Source organism: Pyxicephalus adspersus, chromosome 5, assembly GCF_032062135.1.
Source record: "Pyxicephalus adspersus chromosome 5, UCB_Pads_2.0, whole genome shotgun sequence".
In the NCBI taxonomy this organism is placed as follows: domain Eukaryota; kingdom Metazoa; phylum Chordata; class Amphibia; order Anura; family Pyxicephalidae; genus Pyxicephalus; species Pyxicephalus adspersus.
In genome coordinates this window covers 75,223,419-75,249,781 of record NC_092862.1, presented here as the reverse complement: position 1 = coordinate 75,249,781, position 26,363 = coordinate 75,223,419, and the positions used below count along the sequence as shown (strand labels likewise).

The 26,363-nt window shown below is 36.9% G+C and overlaps 1 protein-coding gene across 2 annotated transcripts in view; it reads right to left on the bottom strand.

Moving 5' to 3' along the window:
* The window catches only part of GABBR2 (gamma-aminobutyric acid type B receptor subunit 2), a 306,705-nt gene that overhangs the window by 62,561 nt on the left and 217,781 nt on the right, over positions 1–26,363 (bottom strand). For both annotated transcript variants that reach the window (XM_072411881.1, XM_072411882.1), the window contains 2 exons: positions 22,961–23,068; positions 20,485–20,607 (listed from right to left, as the gene is read on the bottom strand). In XM_072411881.1, coding sequence (XP_072267982.1) covers positions 20,485–20,607; positions 22,961–23,068 — 231 coding nt within the window. The remainder of the gene's footprint in view (positions 1–20,484; positions 20,608–22,960; positions 23,069–26,363) is intronic.

Here is a 26,363-nt window from a genome sequence, read left to right as displayed (position 1 = left end):
GTGCTGTTTCTTGCTGCAGTTTAATTTAAAAAAATATATTTGCTTTAAGAATTATGCAGTCAGAAAAGACAGTGAAGGCAAAAGCTTAAGAGATAAAGCCAGGAATGCAGGAATTTTAAATCAAATGTAATTTATGCAGTATTCCAGTACTTTATTAATTTCTAAAGCATTACAGCAAATCGTTCTAAATATAGTCAAAGGATGTCTTATTTGGCTTTGATTAAAGTATTTGATGACTAAAAGTTTAATTATTATATAAACAAAGCATGCATACATTTTATAACATTGCCACAAACTATAGCAGTTATAAATTGAATTATTTGTGCTCTACTGGCTTATAACAAACATAGTAACTAACTCTTACTAGATGAAGGAGTAACCCACATTGTACTGAACAATATAAAAAGCACATTATTTGACCACTGGATGGCGTTAGTTAGCAAAGAAAGTACAATGAATGCAGGAATGTTTTGTTTGCTAAACACCCATCATTGTCTTTGTTCCTTAGTGACACCTCTGTCACTTTATGCTTAAGTGTGAAACAATTATTCAAACACTATAAAAAAAACACCTTGCAGTAAGCAGTAAAAGAAGTAAACCACATGATTCTTTTCCTGAAAAAGATAGTGTTACTGCTCAAATGTTTTATGTGAGATCCTAATAATAATGAACTGTCCATTGTGTTATGCTTTTATTAACATTTCTTGGATATAAGGTGGCAGATATGGCAAGGTGACAATTAAAGGCTCTTTTTAAACCACGGCTGTTATTCTGGTTGTACTCATTGAACACCCATTTTTAATCATTGCAGCACCTGAGAAACACCTCAGAGCCCCAGGAGATTTAATCAATCAACCAATCAATATGTGACCACATGACAAGTGCAACACCCTTTTTTTAAAAAAAAGCATAAAGCCTCACAGGATACCTACATCACACATCCTGGGAGGCTCTTGGCTGCTCCTTCTGCACATCCCCCAATCTCAGGCATGCGCAGAGGGAGCCCTTTCATTAATTGGGGGGAATTGCTGATCTTGCGCAAACTGGCAATCTTTTTTCCCAATCTAAGTCACCCGACCTTGCGCCTACGCAGTGCGAGATCGGGTGATGCAGGAACAAAAAAACCAAAGGAACAGAGAAGAAGATGTAGGTGCCTGGCACCTGGCCGAAGACAGATACCGGGACGACGCAGGACCCAAACGAAGAACGGTAGTGTGTTTTTTTTTATTTTGGGTTTAGTTCTGCTTTAAATATTGTAATAGACTTAGTATTAAAAAATGGTAGAATTCAATGGTTCTCCAATATTAAACAAGCAGCCATTTTTTATTGGAGTAACATATTAAATTTAAAGCTGATTATGCATGGGTTTCTGGTGATAGGTTTATAAGACAAATAAAAATAATGATACGTACATATCCTAAGCAGTACATAAAATGTATCTCATTTCATTACATACAGTATATTTTTTCATACTATGTGCTTGCTTGATGTACTGCTTTGTTACAATAAAATATAGCCTTTGATTTGTACATCATTTCCTACATATATAGGGGAACATACATGCCATAGATATTCACGACTGCTATGTATGCAAATGAGCATCAGCACCCTGAATTTTTGTGTTTTCAGTGGAAATTCTTAAAAATTACTGACATTTACCCAAGTAACTGAAACCAAGTATATGATTCAAAACATATTCTCAATTTTTACCTTCTGTGTAACCACATAGACCAGGGGTGTCAAACTCAAATACACAGAGCGCAAAAATTAAAAACTTAGACAAAGGCGCTGGCCAACCATGAAATTTGTTTAAAAAATTGAGGAAACTTTTCCTTCTCATTAGATATAAACACTTTTTTTATATGGAAACAAAGAGGTTTTGCTACACTATCAATCTGGAACAAGCTTATAATAGAGAAAGAGGCATAAAAATGTTTTTTTTTTTATTTTATTTAAGAAAAAACCTTATGCCTCTTTCTCTATTTGTAGCCTTCTGAGTTAAATTTCAATGGTAACCTTTTTGCACATGCTAACAATATTAATAACAATATTCCTCTACAATAATCCAACCATTTAAGTCCATGACTTGGAGTAGCAAAAAAAAGTACAGCTGAGGGGGAGTGCAGGAAATGGCGGACTCGGCCAATGAGGAGCTAAATGTTATGAGTGACCCGCCGCGAAAACTCCCTCTTCATTGAAATAGTGCCGCTACTAAAATACCAGGTAACATCTGTGTCTATAAAACAGTCCAATGAGGTGCCACGCATAGCCCGCTGATCTATAGACGCAAATGATGCCGGGAATTGTAGTAGCGGCGCTATTTCAATGCAGCGGCAGGCCAGCTGCAGTTCATATTTAGGATTCCTTTGGGGGCCAAAAAAAAGAACGTTGGGGGCCAGAGTTTGACACCCCTGACGCTCAATTCTAACCCTACTCCTTCTGGGGGTGTTCCTTCCCCATCCTCTCTACTTTGGTCAAAATGAAAGAGAAACTTACTTGATGGCAGTATTAAAGCTGCATCTGGGCAATGTGTTCCTAATGAACACTCTAAGGAGTGCTGCTGTGAAGCAGTCCTGGTCCTCTTAAGGCATCTGTGGCCAAGGTACCAGTGACAGCATCATGTTCCTCAAGTCAGTTTCTCCATTTTATGTTCCAGATGGGTCTCTTCTGATTGGCTGACTGAGGTCATGAACAGTGGCACTCATCCTGTCAAAGGCTTCTTTGGCAGCTCCTCTGCAGGAAATCTGAATCAATAACAGGATGTGTCAGAGTGTGGTCAGGCAAACCTTTTGAATTTTTTTCAGCGAAGTGAATAGTAGAGGTGCAAGCAAGTGAGGTTGGGGAGCCCAATGCGAACCCAAATAGTACCAGGGGCCTGGACTTTTCTTGCAACAGGGATAGTGTCCTATGTTATTATTATTATAACACAGTATTTATATAACGCCAACATATTACGCATGTACAAAGTGCATAGTCATGCAACTAGCTGTCCCTCTAAGGGGCTCACAATCCAATGTTCCACCATAGTCATATGTCTTTAAAACAGGCTAAGAATTACTTTTTTTGGGGGAGGAAGCCATTTAACCTATCTGCATTTTTCGGGGGGGATTTTGGGGGGAAACTGGAGTACCCAGAGGAAACCCATGCATACATGGGGAGAACCCGCAAACTCCATGCAGACAGAATCCTGGCCGAGATTGAAACCTGAGACTTAGTGCTGCAAAGGCCAGAGTGCTAACCACTGAGTATTTTGAAGATCACCATATCAGGGCCAATGGGCATTTGGGCTATAAATCTGGCTTACAGTGCAAAGGGCTTACCCTGTCCACAGATAGTAATGTCTCAATCTAAGAGAAGCAGCCACCCACAAATTATCTGTAAAGCTGCATTCTGATCCTTGCTTCATACATCCAGGGGCTTTTACAACAGTTATATTTGGCCAGAAAGTCTTATCTACTGTCTCCGCAACTAAATACATTTGTTCATTATTTATACCCATCAGTATATATTAATGTTTTCAAACTAGTGTGCTGACATAGAGCTGGTAGAAAACAGAAAATTGATTTCAAATACTTATTGTCATTTTTTTTTTATGAGTTCCATAGTGACGCACATTACCTTTTTTGTGGAAATGAAAGTAGTTAAGGAACACCCTACAGGGGTTAAACTTATAGGGAATAACCCTGGGGGGGGGGGGGGGGGAGGGCAGAATCTACCCCTGGCTAGTGTGCCACCATGCAGCTCATTAGGAAAGAACATTAACTGTATTTAGAAATGTTATGTTTTCAAATATTATTATTAGCCAGTAGTCATATAGCACTGACATATTATGCAGCGCTTTACAATGTCCATTTTCATATAACTATCTCTTAAATGAGCTCACAATCTAATATCATAGTCATATGTCATTAATGTAGTCTAAGGACAGTTTTTTGAGGAAAAGCCAATTAACTGAACTGTATGTTTTTTGGGATATGGGAGGAAACCTATGCAGACACAGGGAGAATATACAAAATGCAGATAGCATCCGGGCAAGAATTTGATCCTTGTGATCTAATGCTTCAAAGGTGAGAGTGCTAACTACTGAGCCAACTGTGCTGCCCTAAATGCAATCTGATGGATCTAGTAAGATACAGAAACATTAGCTTCTGAACTTACATGTAAGTCTGGACACCTTCTGTAAAAGCTGAGCTTGATCCTACCTCTCCTACCTCCAAAGCCTTTCTGTTGGTAAATTAGGCAACATGTCATATAGAAAGGTTAATATGCTCAGGTAAGCAACTTATTAGAAATGTTTTTATTCCTTTAGACACCATGCCTTAAGGCAGACCTTTTTTGAAATGGGTTTTCAACATGCCCAAATGGAAAAAAAAAACCTGTACTGTTTTCACTGCACAGTTTTGATATCTGCGGATTGTGGGCTATAGCACAGGTGTGGTTCCTATCACTGTATATGTGCACTATAAATGACTGCTATACCTATACACTTTTCCCAGTGTGTTTTGGTGATGCATATTATGCCAATGCAAAAGTTTGAGTCTGTTGAAAATACCAATTCATCCTTCAATGTAGTAAAGTTTTTTTGTACATCTGATACATGTGTTTTAATTCATTCACTGTGCAAACTGTGCAAGGGAAAAAAAACCTTTTTATGGTTTAGGTATGTTTAAAAAAGGGAATTTACCAATAAATATATACAATATATGAATGTATAAGCAAGTCGCCAATATTTCTACAGAAACGGCATCTATACAGGTTTATTATAGTAGACTGCATAATGTAATCTCCCATGCTGCATCGTGTTTTGTTTTCTACTATTTTGGTGAACTACTTCAGCTATAAATGAAAAATCAGACTTGATCCATTGCCATCCTAAGGGTCCCTTGTTATGTTTTCTTCTACTGCTCTTATGACTTATGATTTGTGTCATCTTAATGTTAAACCTCTATCTCTGATCCAAGTTACCCAGTGTACAACAAGACAGATTAAATATACAACTTCAGGGGTGGATGAAACCACAAAGACTATGTTCAGACTTTATGTACAATAAGAAAAAATGAATGTCCCAAAAAAATTGGCCGTTAAAGTCCTACATTACCAAAGCTTGAAAAACTTTGGTGTGACAAATGAATGACAAGTGAATATGTTTCCAACTTTTAGCTAGCTAGTGTCCTGGTATCAACCATAAAAGCAGCAGCCAATCACTTTTAAATATACAGCCAACCAGGTGCCGGAATCAACCTGAACTTCTTTTATAAATCCTAATACGCACCCTTCATAGGCATTCAGCTGGACAAGGATTACCGAAATTTTTGCAAAAATGTTATGTTGCTTAGCAGACACTGGTTCAAACCAGAATTAGTAATTAATTAAATACTATTTACAGATCAACATGCCAAACCCAAAATTTGTAGCAGAATATTATGGAAGGTACTACTTTTTTTGCTCGCTGCTGTTTCAGACATAGGCCTGTATATCCTACCCAAAAATTCTGATTCAATTTTAGGTATTTACCTTTGAGTACAAATATAGCAATGCTGCATTGTAATGTTTGTCCCTCTATTTGTACTTACTATCTGTTTTGTCAATCTGTTCCTGTTGGCTAATAGGTGCTTTCATATTTTAACTAATTAGCCTAAATGTGTGCCTCACCCCTATAAAATGTACTAAACACTCAAAGAACACCTAAATCACCATGGAAGTTGCTAATAAAAATACTTGTAAAGAGTTTTCCTTGGTAAAAAAAAACATAATATTGGGTTACTAGGAAACGTTATCTGAGAAAAAGGTTCATCATGCAAAAATGGTAAACTGATTTTTTTTATTTATTTAAAAATATAGAATGTAAAATGCTGTTTAAGTACCATTCAGAAATTTTATAGCCATAAATATCGACTGAACTGCTCAGTGCTCAGCACAATTTAACATAGCTGCAATGTAATCTCTAACTTCCACATCTAGTCTATTTGATACATTTTAAGAATACTATCGAAAGAAACATGCAGAACATTACAGATTAAGCCAATCACTCTTTTGCCGACAGTATTAACAGTGCTTAACAGAGCATTTAAAACTCATGAAATGCTGACAAAATATGCCACAAACTTTAGAAAACACTATTAAGCACAGGCACCCAATTATATCAAATGATTGTATATTTAAAAGGAAAATGACAGTCACTGTTCTCGGTGAAATGCTGCTATAAATGTAAAGCAAATGAAAACTAATGTTGTTGCCATATAATTGAGTAATAAAAATAATTAAAACTATAACAAACATCATGTACAATATAATACTAATTGTAATTGTGATATTTACAAGTCCATTTATTACTTACACCATCAGCCACAGAAGTAAACCAAATTTATCAGCACTCTGTGAAGCTGTCCAAGAGTGCACAAAGCCAAAACATATATTGTACGTTGATCTTTATCTGATAGCAAAGACTTGAAAAAAATGTCACAGTAGCAGCTTTTGTATTGTAGCAAGGGCTAGGCCACCTTGGTCTCTAAAGCCTTATGCCCTCAAGTTCTATTTTAAATCACTTGGAAAATCCTGGAACCTATTGCTTTTATCATTTTTCTTGCATTTTGCACAAGCTTTCTGCTTTTACCTCCAGAAACAGAACTTTATCGGTCCAGCGTGGGTTAGGTACAAGCATGGGTTAGATACAAGATGAACATTTACAAACACTTGTTATTAGATGTCCTGCATTTTGTAAGTAACAAAACAGACTGTGAAGTATAGCAGAGATTAAACGTAGACTCTTAAATCAATTGTGTCATTTTGGAAAAGTCTTTGATTACCAGAAAACTTTTTGTGCAACTTTTGTTTATCAGTAATTAAAATGTCCCTGCCACCACCTGAACAGAAAACAAAACCTAAAAAAATAATGAATAAAAAAAACAAGTACAGAAAAATGGTCATCTGTCAGATTTATGGAAGGATAGATGGAAAATATGAGGTTCATCCTCCTTCCAGATAGCATTAGCGTATTAAAAAAATCATATAATGTGCAAATATGTGATTGGCAACCCATGCATTAGTCATTTATTTACATGTAAAACTATATTTTTGAACATAACTTTAATCTGCTTTTTAGACCCAGTGACATAATCACTGGGTCTCTGCGAAATGCAGACAGATCATGTCCAGTGAGAGGACACCAAAAAGGTGCTGTACACAGCTTCATGCATCAGTGCTTCTCTGAAGAGCTCTTGGCCCTGGTGGAAACAGTGGCATGGCTTTGGGAAGAAAGTATGCAAATATTAGGATCCCTTAAAGAGTGGATATCAGTCCTGCAGGAGTTAATACCAGGCAAATTTAATTTGCATACAGACTGTCTAAGACAAAACACATATGTGAGCTGAGCCTCCATTACTGAAAAGAACTGAAAGCCAATGATAAAAGTAGCAGACCAGAAATTGTAAAGTTGGGTAGGAGGGCTAGGTAAAACAAGGTAAGAACTGGGGAAGACTGGGCTAATTACCACCAATCCAGCTGGCTTTTAAAAAGAGCAATTCTTCCTGAAGACACTTCAATAAATAAAGTTTGTCATTTTTTATTATGCATAAAACATGGAATGTGTTATACACAAGGCTATTCTGGCTTGTGGAAAAGTTCCATTACACTTTTTACATGTACCTTAGAGAGCTATTCTCATAGTAATTTGAGCTAGGTTAATTAACAGATAACCGGAGAAACACTGAAAACAGTACCCACTTGTATACCTTGATGGCAAGGGAGCCATGCTTTAGTAGTTGTGGGGAACCGCAAGAAATCGTGCAATAAAGAGCAGAGATGTGAACCTGCCCTTAGTGTGGATGGCTGTTGCCTGGATCCAGAATGGTACCTTCCCAAAACTTCCCCTTACTCCCACAATACAGTGTCTAATGCCTACTTGAAGTTATTACCAGTCTATGTCACATTAGGGTTAGGTAGGGTTTTCCTACAAAAATGCAAATAATGACTTTCAGAAAATGTGATTTTTGCATTAAATCTTTGTGAGACTACTGCAGAATCGTGCACATTAAATATTGTGTGCTCTTTTGGAACTCCTGCTATGTAACTCTTGGGTTCTATTTATAAAACAGGTAAACAGGTTGAAACACATAGACCTGGAAGATTCCCACCAGGGAATGTTGGATTCCATGTTTTATAAATTTAGCCCTTAGATTCACCCAGTGTCATATGACCCTGTGTTTGGTGTGCTATGGTCTTTGTTTGGTCTGCAACAACTGTATGTGTTGCCTGAACTCCTTAATAATGGATGAAGAAACACGATCTGAATCTGATCAGCTACTGAAAGCCAGTACAGAACATTATTATACTCACTTTAATATATGATGTTCATTATTACACAAAAATTATGAAACTGGGCTCTATGATGGCAAATAACAAATGCACATTTTTCAAAATAAAATATGATACAAGAGCTAAAAAAATATATTTTTATGTATCTGTGGTCCTTTCCTTACCACATTACATAATGAATCCCCTGGTTACAAACAGAACCTAAATGTCACTTAGAAAATTAAAAATGCAAAGCCTGGGCATGAGTAAAAGTCTTTGATGCAGGTGGAATAGCTGAAGTTCACAGCTGGGATCTCACATCATGTCAGCTTTCACATGAAGTTCCGAGGCTTTGAGATTAATGGGCACATAGAAGAGTCTCATTTTCTATTCCACGACAGCTTTTGCATTAGACAAGGGGATACAAAAATGGAAAACAAAGAGTAAAAGATAGATATAATGTCCAGGAAGAATTAGATTCTTACATGAATTTCTAAATATTTCCCTGCGCCAGTGCCTATAGTCTGTTATCTGCATTCTGCAGCATCCTCTAATGAGATATTTCAAGTTCATTGCTGTTACTTGAAATATTTAACATCCCTCTTAAGGTGCATTTGCACTTCAAAGGAATGACTCACAGTAGCCATTCTGCGGTGCTGATGCAAGCAGGGGGGGAAATATCCCTTTACACTCTTACAACATACATGGACAATGAACTGTGATTAATTCATGTATATACTTTATCTGCTGCAACACTGCTAATCATCAAAACCAGACCATGTTCTAACCAGGGAGTATACAGTGTTATGATGGTACAAGAAAAACTTAAGTCTCAATTCAGCCAGGGAGGAAAGATAGACCGGGAATATACAGGAAATAATAAACATTTTAAGCACTGTCAGCTATGATTGGTAAACAGGTGACTGCCAAGGCATGCAGACATGAGGGATAGAGAGATGTTTGCTGAAGATTAGGGCATCACCAAGAATTTTTGTTAAAAGTAAGGGAAGAGTAGGAAGAATATTTTTTTATGAATCATTAGAAAACCGGCTATTTTTTTTTTTTTCATTTGTTAAAACTAACAGCATCATAAGTGCTGCCTTGTTTTCATGATTAGAGAAAGTGTAAAACATTACTAATTAGGATGAGTCACTCATTCTAAATCAACAAGCACTGTTACAAGCTTGGATCTGTTGCTGAGTATCGGCACTGCAAGATCAGCAAGCCAAACACATTTTATTATCTGAACTACTAATTGTGAGAAAATGTAGCTGCATTTCTATTTTAATTGAGTTTAAAGTGGCTTTGCAAACTATTACTCCTTACATAATAATCCAACATGTAAAATATTAATCCACACATTTCATGTGTCAGTCAGGCTCCCTTCTAAATTTCTAAGTCATCATCATTTGGTTTATAAAGGGATTAAGTCAATAAAAGTAAATTGGTAAAAATGGTAAAATCACTGAATACTAAACTTCAATTTCTGAAAGTGTATGTTAACCCAGGAATAAAATTGTAATACATTGCAAATACGAGGGGGTGCTGAAAAATTCCTGACTTTGCCCCCTTCCAGATGAAATAGAAAAATGAGTGTGGGGGAATATGAAAGCCTAATGTCTTAGTATGTAACTGTGCAAATATCAGATCTTTGTGATTCCTAAAACTGTTTTTTCTTTTAGTGAGAAGCTGTAATGGAAGAGGCACAAGCAAGTTTCAAGTCGTTGGAGTTATGGGCCATCATTAACTTTTTGTTTCTCCAGGGAAAGTCAGCAAAGGACATTCACACTGAGATTTCACAAACACTGGGGGAGAAGTGTCCTTCCTACAACACTGTCAAAACCTGCATATCTCATTTCAAGACTGGACATTTCACTGTTGAAGATGAGCCCCGCATGCGATGCTGTCCATGAGCTGATTATTGAGGACCGGCGAATATCTGCATAAAGATAGCCCAGATACTTGCCATCTCACAGAAGCGTGTTGGGTTTGTTATCACCACTATCCTAGACATGCGCAAGCTTTCAGCGAAGTGGGTGCCGAAATGTTTACACAGTGATCAGAAGGAACGAGTTGAAGCATCCAAAGCCATTTTGGCCCATTTTGAAGCTGCAAAGGATTTTTTTGCTAGGTTAGTGACTTAGTTAGTGAGAATGAAACCAGGTTCCACATCTATGATCCTGAAACCAAGGAACAGTCAAAGGAATGGCGCCACAGCGGGTCCCCACACCCGAAGAAGTTCCGAACCCAAAAATCGTCCCAAAAAAGTCATGGCATCCGTTTTTTGGGACAAAGATGGTATTCTGTTGGTGGACTACCTACCTCAGGGCTCTAGTATCGCCGGACAGTATTATGCTAACCTCCAGAAAGAGGCAATGTTTTGAGGACATTTCTGATGTGAAAGATGCTGCTGAGAGCTGGTTTGCGGCCCAACCAAATGACTTTTATTTGAACAGTCTAGAAAAGTTCTAACTACCCTGTACCAAATGCATCAGTCTCGGGGTAATATGTTGAATAAATGTGTTATTTCATAACTCTTCTTTCTGGGCAAAGCCAGGAACTTCTTAGCACCCCCTCTTAACTTGTCTTTAGATGGGAATGCTGCATATTATTCTTTATTTTCACCTGGTTGTCCTAACTAGTCATACTGTATCTGTGGCGTAACACTTGAATGGGACTACACAACATCTCTCCAACTCCTCTTTTCCTTAACACAGGGGAAAGTGTTAGTAACTGTCAGGTTTACAGCACAGGCAACAAGCATAGGAAGTTATCAGCTTGGTGCTCAGACAGTAACCAATAGCAACCAAGAAGAAAATTGTGAGTGATGGTTATTTAAAAATTATTATGAAAGATAATGCTGGTTGATGTCAGAAATACTTTTGCCTATCTATGGTCAGCCCTGCTGTAGTCAGCACATTTGTAGTTGGTCATTTCATGGAAGTTCTATTTTCTTTGTGGTATAATTTGAGCTTTAATGTATTAGAAGAGACACAAAGTACTGCTCCAGGCAGAGTCAAAGGCTTGCCCACAGCCAAGGTACAAGGGACCTGCCATCTTCCTGGAAGTACATCACAAGACAAAGAAAACCATACACTGCCATATCCTTGGTTTCTATTTGTTTGTTTCAAATATTTATTGGAAGGGCACTGTAAATCACACCAGTGTCATCCACCAGATATTGCTCCTTCTTTTTTAATGCATTTCAAACAGGAGGTAATAAATCATGTTTAGGCTCCCCATAGACTCCTTCACATCAAAAGAGGAGGAAATCCCTCCTTCCTGTTGTGAAGGAAAATGCCTTTTGGAAAAATCTTATTAAAAGAAAGAAACAAATTTGCAAAATAAACTTTTAATTTTAGGGGTAAAATAATCCAAAAAGTGATGGTGGTATTATCAGACAATTTTTCCAAATAGCGAAATGTTGCGAGCATACTGAATATTTTTAATGTAAGAACAGATAGTGAATGCTGGCTTGAGCTTATGCTGTTTGTGCCCGTAGTTCCCTTGTCACAAAGTATACATCATTTGCAATATTATCTTGTTACAATGACATGTACAGGTCTAGAGGTGACAGGCTGTAACTCTCCTGAGCAATCAGACCCTGGAGGTAGGTATAGCTTTCAATCTCTTAACCTTTTCTAGCTGGTGGTCCCCAAAGAGTACTTGCTATTTATCCTTCAATCTATGCCATGTATATTAAGCTCTAGAGGCGTCCTGGTGCCCTTGCCCTAAAATGACTTACACAACAGCATCTGTCATGCTACATATCTCTTTACCTCCTATTCCTTTATTATCAAGGAATCCATAAATTTTATATGTTGATCTACCAATGTGGTCAGAACAATTCACAGTGATTCTCTTTTTAAGAACAAGCAAAATATTGAAAGTAAATTACTTATGATTCATGAAATATAAATCTTGGAATGATGAAGTTGAAGGAAATACATCAATGCTATAGACAGAGTAAACTTGAGATCAAACACTTTTTGTACACTATTGTGTACAGTGTGAGATTGGATGAAGTAGCCAAATGAAGGTAGAACAGAAAAGTTGGTGGTGCCCAGGATTCCAGCATCCCAAAGGACTGAATCGAGCCAAGTATCTGAAGAATCCCAGAAACCCAGATAGAGGGAGGAGAGGTGAACGTGCTTAAAACATTTTTATTATTGGCTATCTCTGCAACAATGCTATATTCCCACATATTGTTACCTGGGACAATTTCCAGGGACCAGCTCGGGTCCATTATGGGCTGTCAGGTGGGTGATAACACTGAGGACAGTCTCCCTTATAGACGCAACAAATAAAATGGATCGAGGGATGTTAATCATCTGTCTCAATGCGGAAAAAGCTTTTGACAGACTTGTTGGCCATTCATGTTACAAATGTTGCGCTCTATAGGAATAGGAGGGTCACTTTTTCAGGCAATTCATGCACCATACGCATTGCACAGGTTAAATTTCCACATGCAATGTCACAAAAAAATTAGCAATAAAAATGGCATTCAACAGGGCTCTCCGTTGTATCCACAAATTTTTGCAATATGTTTTAAACCTTTTAAATGTATTAAAAAGAAGTTCTATATGACTGCGCTATACGCGGGTGACATCTTACTTTCTATCATCAACCCCCATAATAATTTGCTGTGCCTTCATGTGCTACTGGCTGAATACGGGCCTTATCGGGGTATTAAAAAACCTGGCTAAAACGGAATCATTACCCATAAACCTGCATTCCTAAACTCTTAAAGTGGTAGAAACAAATTTTCAGTATCACTGGAAAATAGATTGTGTGAAATACCTGGGGATATTTTTTTTTACCCCCTTGTTTCAATCTATAAAAGTAATTACCCTGGTATGTTTCTGGAGATTAGAAATGTACTAGACAAATAAAAATCTATGCCAATCTCCTTTTTTAGACATATTGCCCTTCAGTGAAATGTCTATACTCCCTAAATTGCTATATCACTTCGAAGCTTCACCGGTTTCTAACCCCTTCATAAGCATTCCCCTTCTCATCCCTTCCTAGGCTCTTAAGCATATGCATGAGGAAATTCATTTCACTGGGGCTTACAAACCACAGAGAATGTCTAGGGTTGTAGAGACCATAGGACCATAGCAAATATGGAAAAAATGCAAAACTAAATTTTCCCTTACAAGCAACAAATTTTCAAGGTAATTATAAAACAAATTTATTAAAGTACTAGTAGTTTTGGTTCATTTTCATTAAAATTTAGCTTACCATCCTAAAGCTAGCATCTGCACTACATTGTTGGCCCAATATATTTGTCCACTTTCCTTTAAATGCAACACTTTAATTCACTTTCTGATTCATTTATTCATTCAAAATATGCGGACATTTGCTGGCAGTGGCTTCGGGGAAAAAATGCCACTTATATACAAAACAATAAAAATAAACAATTTTAAAATTAAAAAGTTTCTCCAGCCAATCACAGTTGGACAGTTACCACCTTTTTCAGTGCTCTGCACTGCTAAATAAAGTCTGTGATGAAACTCATACAAGTTTCATTTACCACATTTGTGCACAAAATTCTGCACTAGGATACTAATCATAGCAGATAATTTTTAACCTAAGCTACTGAGAAAGAACAGGGTATAGTAAAACCAATACTGGGCGTATTTGAATTGAATACTGTATAAATCAAATTTACGAAATGCTAGTTAAATCACTAAATTAGTTTTTCAATTCTTAGAAACCAAAGTTGTGATTTAATTGAGAAACGTTTCAGTTTCAAAATTCCTGTTGCTCATGGGCACAAAATACGTATATTTATAATATATATTCATCAGGGCAATCTGCGTGTGTGCTAGACAATCTGGGTGCAGAAATTTCAGCATAGTCTACTATATATCATGCAAAATATTTGCTCACCACCAGCTTTCTTCTCAATTTTTTGGATGTATTCAGTTTGTTACTTAAACATGTGCATGTCTGTCTCTGAGTTATCATGCAGCACTCTCATCTCACAAGTCTGTGGGCATTCTTGCTCACAGCCCAGGGAGGAGGCGCACTTTAAAGGGGCAGTGGCTATTTATTCTCAGTAGTAATGGAGGCTGGTGTTGTGACTTTGCACAAGCTACCTTGCTACTTTGTATTGTGCTTCATGCTATCCCTGCCTTCTGATGCATGCCTGGACTCTGAATAAGCCTGTTTGTTGCCTGCCCTGACCCGTGCCTGGATTCTGATAAGCCTGTTTGCCGCCTGCCTTGGCCCATGCCTGGATTCTGACTAAGCCTGTTTGCTGCCTGCACTGACCCGTGCTTGGATTCTGACTAAGCCTGTTTGCTGCCTGCCCACAATTGTGCCTGGATCCTGACTACACCTGTTCGCCACCTGCCCAGACCGGTGCCTGAAATCTAACTCCATTGTTCTGTCACCTGTCTCCACACAGAGGCCACTCCAGCTTTCTTCCTTAGGTAGGGTGATCCTGAGAGTCACAGCCTGGTGATCCCCAGCAGCAGTCCGGTTGCCTCAAGGCTACTGGCCCATCACCCCTTGCCCTTGTAAAGACCTGGTCTAATTTAGACTCCTCACTTCGGATGATCCCGTGCTACTTGCTTGTGGAGACCTTAACATTATTAAAGAATCAGTAGCTGCAATTCTGACAGCAGGTGGCAATGAGCCATACTGAATCACTGACTATTGCCCCTATTCATTCTCTATGGGGCTGCTGTCACAAGAATTATCTACCCCTACCCAATATACAATGAGGTTCCTCTTTAACAAGTCCAAGTGCTGTTAGCTGTCACATTTGGAAAATGTTAGAACCTTGGTTTGCCATGGTGGTCCTTCTGCTTTTCCTTTCAGTGAGTCACTGACTGGCAGTTCCAATTTCCTTGCAATTTTGCTTTATGTCATGAACACATATGCTTTGGTTTGGCTACTAAACAAATGCATAAAGTATTTCCAAAAGGTTGTCAAGGTTGCTACAACAGATATTTCTCTTGTGATAGTGGTGTTTCAAAAACAATATTTTGCTACAGTTAAGAAAATAAAAGAGCTTTATTTTAACAATAACCACTGTATTATTTTGCAAGAAAAGTATATAAAAAGCTTTCAAAGCCGCCCTCTTGAAAACATCATGTGCAGTCTTCTCAAAGTGTTAATATCAATGCGGCTTTATTGATACAATGAGATTACTGATGTTCATACAAGCATCTTAAGTTATTGTTAAAGCTCCAACCATCACGGTTATCTCTTTTAACTCTAAATACCATTATTGTTCGCCTATAAAAAGGCCCCTTTCTATATCCTAAGCAGTTTTCAGTTAAATTTCTCGCTGTGAATAAACCACCTATTGTGTTCTCAACGTAAGGCAGAATGAGAAAGACGTCAGCACATGATGCACATTATTTGAACCAATGTATTTTTAACATTCTTTTGAATGCTGAAATCCTTTCATCTCTTCTGTAAGCAGGAGCATCCACCTACACAGAGAACTGGGACACAGATGGGAATTTGTTTTAAATATGTTAAAAATATAAGCTTCTAAATGCTGGATTCTATCATCAGAAAGTGTGATACTTTTAACAATTATTTCCAAAAACCCAATTTCTAGCATGCTGTAAGTAGGTTAACATTTTAATGAAGGTATTCCCCAATCTACAGGTAATATTTTCATAAAGGTATGCTATATTTATGTTGGTTTTACTATAAAGAATAACTCATAAATAGAAGATATTAGATATTACCACAATTCAAAAATGCCTTTAAAATTTGTTGTAAAAACGTAGAGAAGAGGGCAAAAGGAGATTAGTTTTGTCTTTTTAACATTAAGAAAAATACTCAATTACCAGGGGAAATACTCCTGAAATAGGTAACATACCTATATTCACCAATTGTTGTTTGTTCCTAGTGTCACAGTGATTCTTTACCATGAATGCCACAGTAACTGCAATGTCTTTACTGTTCGACATAGCCATGTACATTTTTGGTCACTAATTCTAGACACTGTCACTATAGAGCAAACACAAACTACTACATGTTGTGTTCTGTGTAATTTGTTTTGTTGTGTAGTGAACCGCCTGCAACACCCGTGTTAATTGCCAAAGAACCATGGCTCAAAAAGAGTCATCAGCCAGCATGGTCTGTGTGTAGAGTGATTTAAAGAAGAGGTTGCAGCCTACTGTCATGTTTGAGAACATCTACATTTTTGGGGGAAAGTCCAATCAGCACATCACCTTACTCATGTTTCAATGTACAATAAACCTGTTTTGCTTACTAAAGTGACTGGTGGAAGTACATTTTTATTGAGTATCAATAGCACTACATTTATGAGTTTTAACTGTTAACTTAGCAAAATTATTATTATATTATTGTTTTGTTTTTTTAACTTAGCTTAGTCAATTAAATTTGTAAAGAATCCCCAATCACATGCTAGAAAAAAAACATTGAGCGCCAGGTAGCAATAAACTATGCAGTTGTCAACCGTCTACTTGAACTTGTAATTTCCATACAGATATATAACTCAGGATTGTATTTAACCAAAATGATAAAAAAAAAAGAAAAAACAATTACAGATGATTTGTGCATGTGACTAGATGATTTAATTCAGGAAAGCTTCACTTCAATAAGTACACATTTTCATTAAAAGGTGATCATTTACAGTACAATGCCTACATTTCTTTAGTTAATCAACCCCATTCATACTTGGTCTGTATGCTCTAGTAAATATCTTGTCTAGTGGAGTATGTGGCACAAAAACACATTAAGAATCACCTTGTTTACCTAACAGATCTTTGTGAGAAATAATTTGTTATAGTGCAATAGGAATACTTAACAGAGTAAAAGGAATAATTAATCAAGTAATTATGAGAAACATTACAGTGTAGATTATAGCTTCATATTTAAGCCTAGCTCATGAAGCAATATTTATGTAGCATAATCATATTTCCGGTTTGGAGCTAAAAAGAAGTTTACATGGCATTCCATTACTTTAAAAGAGAAACTAAGATATGAGTGGTTCCTGGCAAGGTTGGTTAATGTGAATTTTCTGGCTCCATGTCAGCCTAACTTCCAGGAACAGCCTTAAATTACTCCATTAGAGAGATGCTCAATCCGGAACTAAGGAGACAAAGGCAGGGAATGGGATATCATTACTGAAACCTCTGTAGAATTGATTGAGTAGATGGAGAAAACAGTTCTATTATATACATACATTTGAGCTGAATAAAATTTGAAGGCAATCAATGCATGCAATGTGAAATTTCAGCTTTCGCAGTTGATTTCAGGTGCGAGGAGCTGTGAAACGGTTAAATCACAGCTTCTTAACACTGCGTAAAGGTATGAACGCATCCGGGCTAAGCCTAATCTACAATGACATTCTCCATCAACAAACATTTTATTTCTGCAGCCAGCACATTTTACTTATTAATACTTCATAATCTCACTGATCAGGCCCTATTCCATGATCATCATATGACGTAAACCTTTGCAGTGCCAGGATCTTCTATCTGGAACACATTATACTGAACGCCAGAAGGAAGATCTGCACCATCTGATGTTCTGATGATAGCACAGAAAGGGCTTTTCGTGTTCTCTAAAGTAAATGATAAAAAAGATACCTAAGCATCTTCAGGAAAGATGGCAGCTTTCAAACAACTTTTTTTCCTGCAGCCATGTGGAAGCTTTTGCTAGTGTTCATCTACGTGAGGTCTTACCAAGAATGTCTAGTGTACTAATGGGTCCTGGAAATCTATTATTTATTGCCATAGCATCTATTATAAACCCAGAGCAAAAAAGTCTCTTGTGTTTAGAATTACTTGCTCCACTTTGAAATAGTAGAGTGTTTAAAGAAACAGACACAGCTGCCGCCATTTATAAGATGCAAACAAATTTAATATATGTATATAAATATATAAATAAAAAAAATAAAAAATATATATATATATATATATATATATATATATATATATATGTATATAGCAAATAGAACTATAGCAAATAGTCAATAAATAATAGTAATAGTTTGCACAGACATTCTAAACACACCCTCCCCAGACTGTAATCTCAAAGAGCCCAGCCATTCATTCCCTGGTCAGATTTCAGAGTATTTTAAGGCACATGAATCTGCACTCCTGTATGTAAAAGCACGTGCACATATCCTAATGCAAAGACATCAAAGTACAGCCCCTTTCAATGTTAATGATAAAGAAGCATAAAAAAAAAATATTCTGGTGCTTAGCCAATTCATTAAAATCTAACCTCAGGTGTAAAACTCACAACAGATTCCACAGTGTCATTACATATTTAACTACAAAGGGGAAGCCATATGTGAAAAACTACACCCCATGATTCAATAACTCATAGAACCACCTTTAATAGCAATAATTTAAAGTAATCTGTATGACTTTTTCATTTTTGTACAACTAGCAATCTTTCGGTCCTTCCCCAGCATTTCAATTGTCATTGTAATCTCTTGATTTTTTTTCCCAGACTTTCTGTTGTAGTATTCATGTACTTGGGATCACTGTCCTGTTGTATGACCTGCTTTCAGCCAAGCTTTATCTGTTGCACAGAGGACCTCACATCTAGAATACCTTGGTACACAGGATTTCATAGTCAACTCAATGGCTTATTGGCAATGTCCAAAGGATTTTTTCAGATGCAACTGTGCGAAACTAGCCATGCTGCCAAATTCTTTTTCGAAAGAAAAAGCTTTCTACTCACATCCTTACCAAACAAGCCAAAATTGTGCAGTCTTTTTTAATGAACTTTACTATTTATCATGCTGGGACCTGTAAAGTTTGAATTGTTTGTAATGTATCTCAGCTTTTCATGATTTGACCATAGAGTGAGTTTGCAGGGATGTCAACTATCTTGATTTTTATCTTAATATATATATTTTCCACTTTCCACTAGAATCTTCTTTCTCTCTTTAGAATGATGGGCTTCAGATTGTTTGGAAATGGCGTTGTAATCCTTTCCAGATTGATAGGCCGCAGCAATTCCTTCTCTAAAGCTGCGTACACGCGTACAATTTTTGTCGTTGGAAAGGATCTTTCACGATCCTTTCCAACGACAAAGGACTACACGATGCATGAACGGTGCTGTACATACATCAGCGTTCTGCTCTATGGAGAGGGGAGTGGTAGAGCGATGGAGCGGCACCCTGCTGCGCCCTCTCCCCCTTCCCTTGCATTAGGATCGCTCGTTGTTCATCGTTCGTGGATCCGCCAGGACGGATCCACGGACGATGAACGACGCCGACTGTACACACGCCAGATTCTCGCCCGATATCTGGCCAATGCCGATTATCGGGTGAAAAAAATCTGACATGTGTACGCAGCTTTAGACCATTGTTCTTAACAAACACTTGAATGCTTTAGACCTTCAAACCTTCAAAACTTTGACTTTTGCAGAAGTGGTCACACCAGCTGATGATCACTTATCCAAGGGCATTTGCAAGTGCAGCACCTGACTACTACTTACCCTCCTAATTCCTTTGGCAGTATTTCAACTCAGACTTTGTTAAATAATGACATGGAGCCTGATTTATTAAAGCTCTCCAAGGCTGGAGGGATACACTTTCATCAGTGAGGCTGTGTGATCCAGCAAACCTGGAATGGATATGGTCCAGAATTGAAAACATTTGCTAACAAATAGCAAATGACTTTTAAGGAATCCATTCCAGGTTTACTAAATCACCCAGCTTTACTGATGAAAACCTCCAGCCTTGGAGAGCTTTATCAAATTAGTCCCATGAATATGTCATGCATTGTTTTTCATCTGAGGTTGTATTTACTCTATTTTATTACCCGATTAGGACCAGATAACATATTTCTTTTCTGTCCTGAAACACAAAAGCTTTGAACTGGAAAAGCATAGTTTCTTTTTCTCATGACCATGTGTATAGGTACATGGCACATGGTCAATCCAGCTCAAACAATTTATTTTTTTAATATTATTAAGTGAAAAATCACTTTGCAAAGAATACCCAATCATGTGCAAGGAGGAAAAAACATGATTTTAGCTTGATTTAAAAAAATAAACACGATTTGGACCATTCTGTGATGTGTGAAATGATATGCAGCATATTTGACAAATATGGTGATTTATTCAAAAGGTATTGGTATGTTTCTTTGTAAATACAATAATGACAAACTGATATTCTGATGGAAAAAAATAATTTGTCAAAAAATTGCATTTATGCAACAAAAACTATCATCTTACCTCAAGATTGTATTCTTCAACTGTCCTTTTCAAAGGATCCACAATTTGCCAACAGATCAATATACATAAGTCAATTAACAGCATCCCACCAACTATTACCAGCAGCTTCTGATCTTTTATAATCTAGAAAAAAAATGGCATATTCATTTTAGGAAGGTATGTGTAGGTAACAATCTGATTTAATTTACTTGTCTTTATATAACATTAATGTTTAGTTATATATATTCCAGAAGAACCAAGTATTTTGTTTTCTTTCAAATTAGGCCCCTGTTTGATCTTTTGGGATCATTCTTCTTTTGAGACTAATTATGTCCATTCTTTTGATTTATTGTTTCTACTGTTAGATGTACATATCATTAGATATCCCAAATATATATTCTTAAAAAAAAAAAAATTGTATTTTTGTTACATTTCAAATATTTTTATATTATTTTTTTACGTCATTATAGCAAACCCAATTTTCTGCACAATTCATACTTAGCTATATTTCCAGATACTTAATTTCATCAACAGAAAGTCAGTATTGCTTAACATCAAACCCAGCAGTTACTGTGTCTTAAATGTGGATAAAAGGTCAGTGTTCCAGGGGCTGTACTACTTATTTCTGAAATATATTCTAGATCTGCAACAAAGTCCAGGATGCTCTGCAGTTCAGTCCACCCTTGGGCACAGCCTAAAGATCAGATGACATTGTTTTACACAAGAAAACATTACACAAGTACAAGTCAATTAAACCATTCTAGCCATATGTTCTAAGTTTGTGAAATATGTCTACTGTTAAAACTATAAATGAGCTTGATTTTTTTAAACTTATCTAGTCTTTATTAAGATTCTACTTTGTGGATAATGGGAAAAAAAAAATAAGGAATGATAATATTATTATGTTGCAGCTATACCATTGTTGGGTTACATTAGGTCTGTGGAACATTCTTTGCTCATAGATATTACAGAACTCCACATAACTAGGGGTGGTATCCATAACATCATCCAACCAAGATAGTAGTGATCCTGCCCTTTGTGCTCAGAGTAGCTTTTATATATGTGTATATATAATGATCAATGCTAAATGCTTCTTTTTAAAAGGCATTCCTCCCTAGAAAAAGCTATTTCACTATCCAGCAACTAATAAAAAAAAATCATAATAAAGGTTTAATTTTATAATCTCTTTATAGTAGTGGATGTAGTCCACAGCAGGCCCCTGTGTAGAACTGATGTGGGGGCCCCGTTCCATCAGTGTCCGTGCCACACCCACCCCAGAATCAGCTGCCATCCAGCCACCTACTAGCTCCCACCTCTGCATAAACTGCCCACCCACTGACTGACACAAAAACACAATTGAAATCAGGAAATCTGGATGGGTAGGATTTATTGACAGAATTGTGAATCCATCCTATCCATCCAAATGACATATGGGGGTGCACATGAGTGTCACAGAGCAACAACAAAGGTGGGAACAAGTGTTCCTCTGCTCTGTTGCATTGCCTGGTCCCTCTGTCAGCATTGTTATGTGAGAGATCCTCTCATAAGTCTGATGTCTGCAGAGGGCAGGGGGTCTTAAGTGCTACCCAAATTGGCATGTATAATGACATCATCTACAGCACAGTGTGATGTGTGTGTGTGTGTGTATGGCTGCTTGCCATATTTTGCAGCCTAACAACTCACTGTGTTTAAAGCTTCATACTTCCTAAAATGTTTATTGGAACAACTTTTTCAAAGGGTAATCTGATAGCTATTATTACCCAATTTATTGGCATCCCAGTGTTAAAGAGTTTGAAGATGTCCAGACACAAATTTTAAAACACTGAAAATTGAGCACTAGTGGTGCTGTTTCCCAAGCTAGGGGCCCAAATTCACACAGTAATTTGTTAGGCTGCAGAATATGGCAAGCAGCCTTTATACACATAACATATGCATGTACACTTTTACAAGCCCCTTGAGTGGATATATTTCACAGCCTTGTTTTGAAAGAACATTGTGCAGGCCCCAGCCAGCTGGGTTCCTTGCAGTAGCTGTTACGTAGGTCCTTGCTCACAGCACCTGCCCTTAGTGTAAAGCCTGTGCTGGGACTGTCTCCTGAGAGAGGGCCTGCAGCCAAGAACTGTGTGAACTGTGTGAGATTCTCCATTTTCCGCTGATGGCTGAGAACTGTCTGCGGACCTTTTGTGGTTGCACACGCAGCACCACCATTTGTTCACCCTGGTGGAACATTTTTCAAAATCCTGAGTTGGGATAATTTCTCTGGTAAAATTAGGGATTGGGTTACCTGCAAACTGTTTGCCATTTTTTAGTGAAGCACTGTATGCACCTGTCCTTGCCTGATCATTACAAATGAATGATGCTTACTCATTCCATAAAAAAATGGGCACCCAGATTTGCATGAGTTTCCTAGTTCGGATTTATAATGCACCACACAATACTTAACATGCCTTTACTTTCCTGAATTACTGGTGTTTAAATTATACTATTTAAAACATACCTTTTTCTTCATTTTTACATTCTTAAAAATAGCGTGAACTCTCCACGTTTTTGCAAACATTGCCCCAAAAGCTGTTGTGTAGCCAACTGTTAAGATCCACGTTCTGACCTTTAAAAAAAAAAAAAAATTATGGTACACCGGTTTTACTAAAATTAAGCATGACTAATATTTTTTTTACTAATATTAGTGTAATTGAGTAATATTGTTTTTCTCTGTTTATTATATTATTTAATCACTTTAAAAGCAGCAAATCCAGTGTGAAGGGCATCCCATTTCATTATGCCAAAAATAATTACTTGGCTGAATAATGAAGTTTTTTTAAACACACAATTTTAGTTATAAAATGGAAAACATTTTAGGCGAGTATTTGTAGTAGTAAATTAGTAATTGATACTACATTGATTTAAAGCTTACTCCATCTGTAGAATTTGGGGGAAGGCAAAGTTCACAAATAGAAACTCTTCTCCCTTGTTTTGCTCTTTTATACTACAGCAAGGTACTAGTTTTTCATAGTGTTGTAGGAGTAGCTTTACTTTGTAGTGTGCAAATGCTTTGCACCTATTTGGAGGGTGAATGGAACTGTGAAGAGAACCTTTGGCCAAGAGTTGGCTATTGACATTCAAATGATTACATATTTCCAACAAGCAATAAAAACGTAGTACTATGCTGGTCAATGTGAATTTCCAAAGTTTATGATCTGCATAGCCTATGACCTTCTAAAGCACTGAAGCTAAATGTAGCCACCTAGAGATTCCTACTTTAAACTGTAAGCAGCATTTTAATTACTTAGAAGCATCTTCAGATTCATGAATTCAGTAATCAGTCCACAGGCAATCATACATAATTACTGAATTGTTAAATTCACAAAACTCCACATTGGGTCTTATTTAAATCTTTGGGTTTATTTGCCTACACCTAACCCTTTAGTTAAACCTTAACCAATGTGCTTCTATATAACGTCTCTAGAACATATCCAAATCATTACTAATTAAGCCTTTAAGTTTCATTCGTATTTACATAATTTAAATTCCATCTTGGAGAAAGCATGTTTCCTCAGATGTCTGCTGCAAGATTACTATGGATTAAAAAAAAAAAAGAATTCAGAAAATACACTTTGTTTTTATTACATTATATGCCAAACACGTCAAGTGCATTTGCATTGCCAAAAAATGTTCTTATGGCCAACATCAATAACACTTTGGCTGCTGGAGTCCTCCAGCTAGAAAGTACCCTGACCATCTGGTATTAATCATGAATAACAATCTTGTTGTTTCAAACTCGGTATTAAGCACTATGTCAATTAACATTTGGATTTTATTTTCCTGCAACTTGAGAAACAATCTTTTTTTTTTTATGGTGCATTGGTGCACATAGAAAATACACACAATAAAAAGTGTGAGATGGGGACACATATGTGTTCCTGTACTACAAAACCCTGATAAAATATGTTAATAATATACAACTATATATCACATCCCTATAGCTATTTTAAAGAAAAATGTCTCTTTTTAGGCAAAATTTTAAATAACATAAACAGTGGTACCTTAAAGAACACCAGACTTCAAAATATTTCTATAGTAATAACATTTGCTGTTTAGCTAAATAAAACATTATATCAGTATATGTTATCAGCAAGCCATTCACAGAAGTTATGTAACCTGTCATCAAACAAAATATTTTTTGTCTACCTACAGGTATCACTAAATCAGGTAAAGTCAAATAACATTCAAAAATTGTATCAGATGTACAGCATCTGTACATTTTCCAGATAACACCTTTTAACCCCCTAACCGCTAAGCCCGTAATTTCTCGCACTAAATATTTTTGCTCTTTTGGTTAAGCCCGTATTTTTTCGCCTACACTAAAATCCCCACTTACCTGGTCCTGCTGTGCTAATCCAGCGTCGGTTCCGTGTTCCAGCGTCGGGTCCATGTTCCAGCGTCGTCCTCCAGCGTCGGGTGTCCCTCTCCTTAAAAGAAAAAGCCGGCCGGCTTAGAGGAGAAAGCCAGCTGGCTTTCTTTTCTAAGCCAGCCGGCTTCCTCTCCCTCCTCTCCCTGTCCCTATCCCTGTGCCTCTCCCTGTCCAGCGTCGATCGCTGGACAAAAAAAAAAAAAAATACTCACCTTCTCCCTCCGCTCCTCCGGACACGTCTTGTGTCTTCTGTGTTCAGCCGGCGAGTGCAGAGACGATCACCGGGGTTTCCCGGTGACGTCGCTGCGTGCGTCGGCGCGGGAGGGAGGCGGGGCGGCAAATTCAAAATTTTGCATTGAGTTCCTTTGTATTGAACTCAATACAAAAAAGCTGTATTGAGTTCAATACAAAGAAATCCTTATATAATATATATATAATTGTATTATATATATATTATATAAGCTACTGTACATTACATTTTCCCCTTTTTTTTTTTTTTAACTTTTTTTAGTTTTTTTTAAAGATATTTTTTTTTTTTATGTTTTTTTTGTTTTATAAAAAAAAAATTTAATTATTAAATTTATAAAATTTTGGACATATTTTGGTGAGTTATGCGGTAATTCGGTGAATTAGAGCCTACAATCCAAAATAAATTTCCATGCAAAAAATGTAACACTTTTTGCATGGAAGTTTGGAAAGAATTAGAATACCCGGCATTTGCGTACGTGTCCCTCGGCGATTCCTGATGATGCGCGTGCGTGCGCCCGTCGATGAGGGTCGTAGCGGAAAATTCAAATTTTTTGTATTGGATTTAATACAAAGTCCTGTATCCAATCCAATACAAAATAATAGAAAATATATTTATGTGGTTTTGTCTATAGGTATGTGACGGACACTAGGGAGGTGTTTTAGAAAAATATATTACTATACATTATACCGAATTATCGCATTTTCAGTATTTTTCATTTATTTATGTGTTCTTGTTTAAGCTGATTTTTGTGTTTTTCCTTTAATTTTATTAAAAGTTTTTTTTTTTTTTTTTTACATGATTGTGTGTTTCAAACATTTTTTATATTCATGATATCTACTAGAACCCTATTCGGACATATTTCTGTAAGTTACAGGTCTACAATTTAAAAAAAAAAATTTCATGAAAACCTGTGACGCTTTTGGAACAGAAATCTAGAAATCAGTGTAACGCTCAGGTGGTTAAAGAAGGTTATAATTGGTCTGACAGCACTGAAGAAATACTGATAAGAATGAAAATGGTGCATAGATTTACTATGAATGCAACACCAGCAAGACCAATTAGGTGGTGATGAAAGAGGGCTAGCCTCTACTAATACTGCAGGATATCAGGATGGTTTGTATTTATTTGACATGTGACCTGTGTAAAGCCTTGCATAGATAAATAACCTTATAAAGTGACAGATGTGTGAACTTGTGAGAGTCAGTAGTATAGTTAACATAGTATAGTTTGGGAATATTAAAG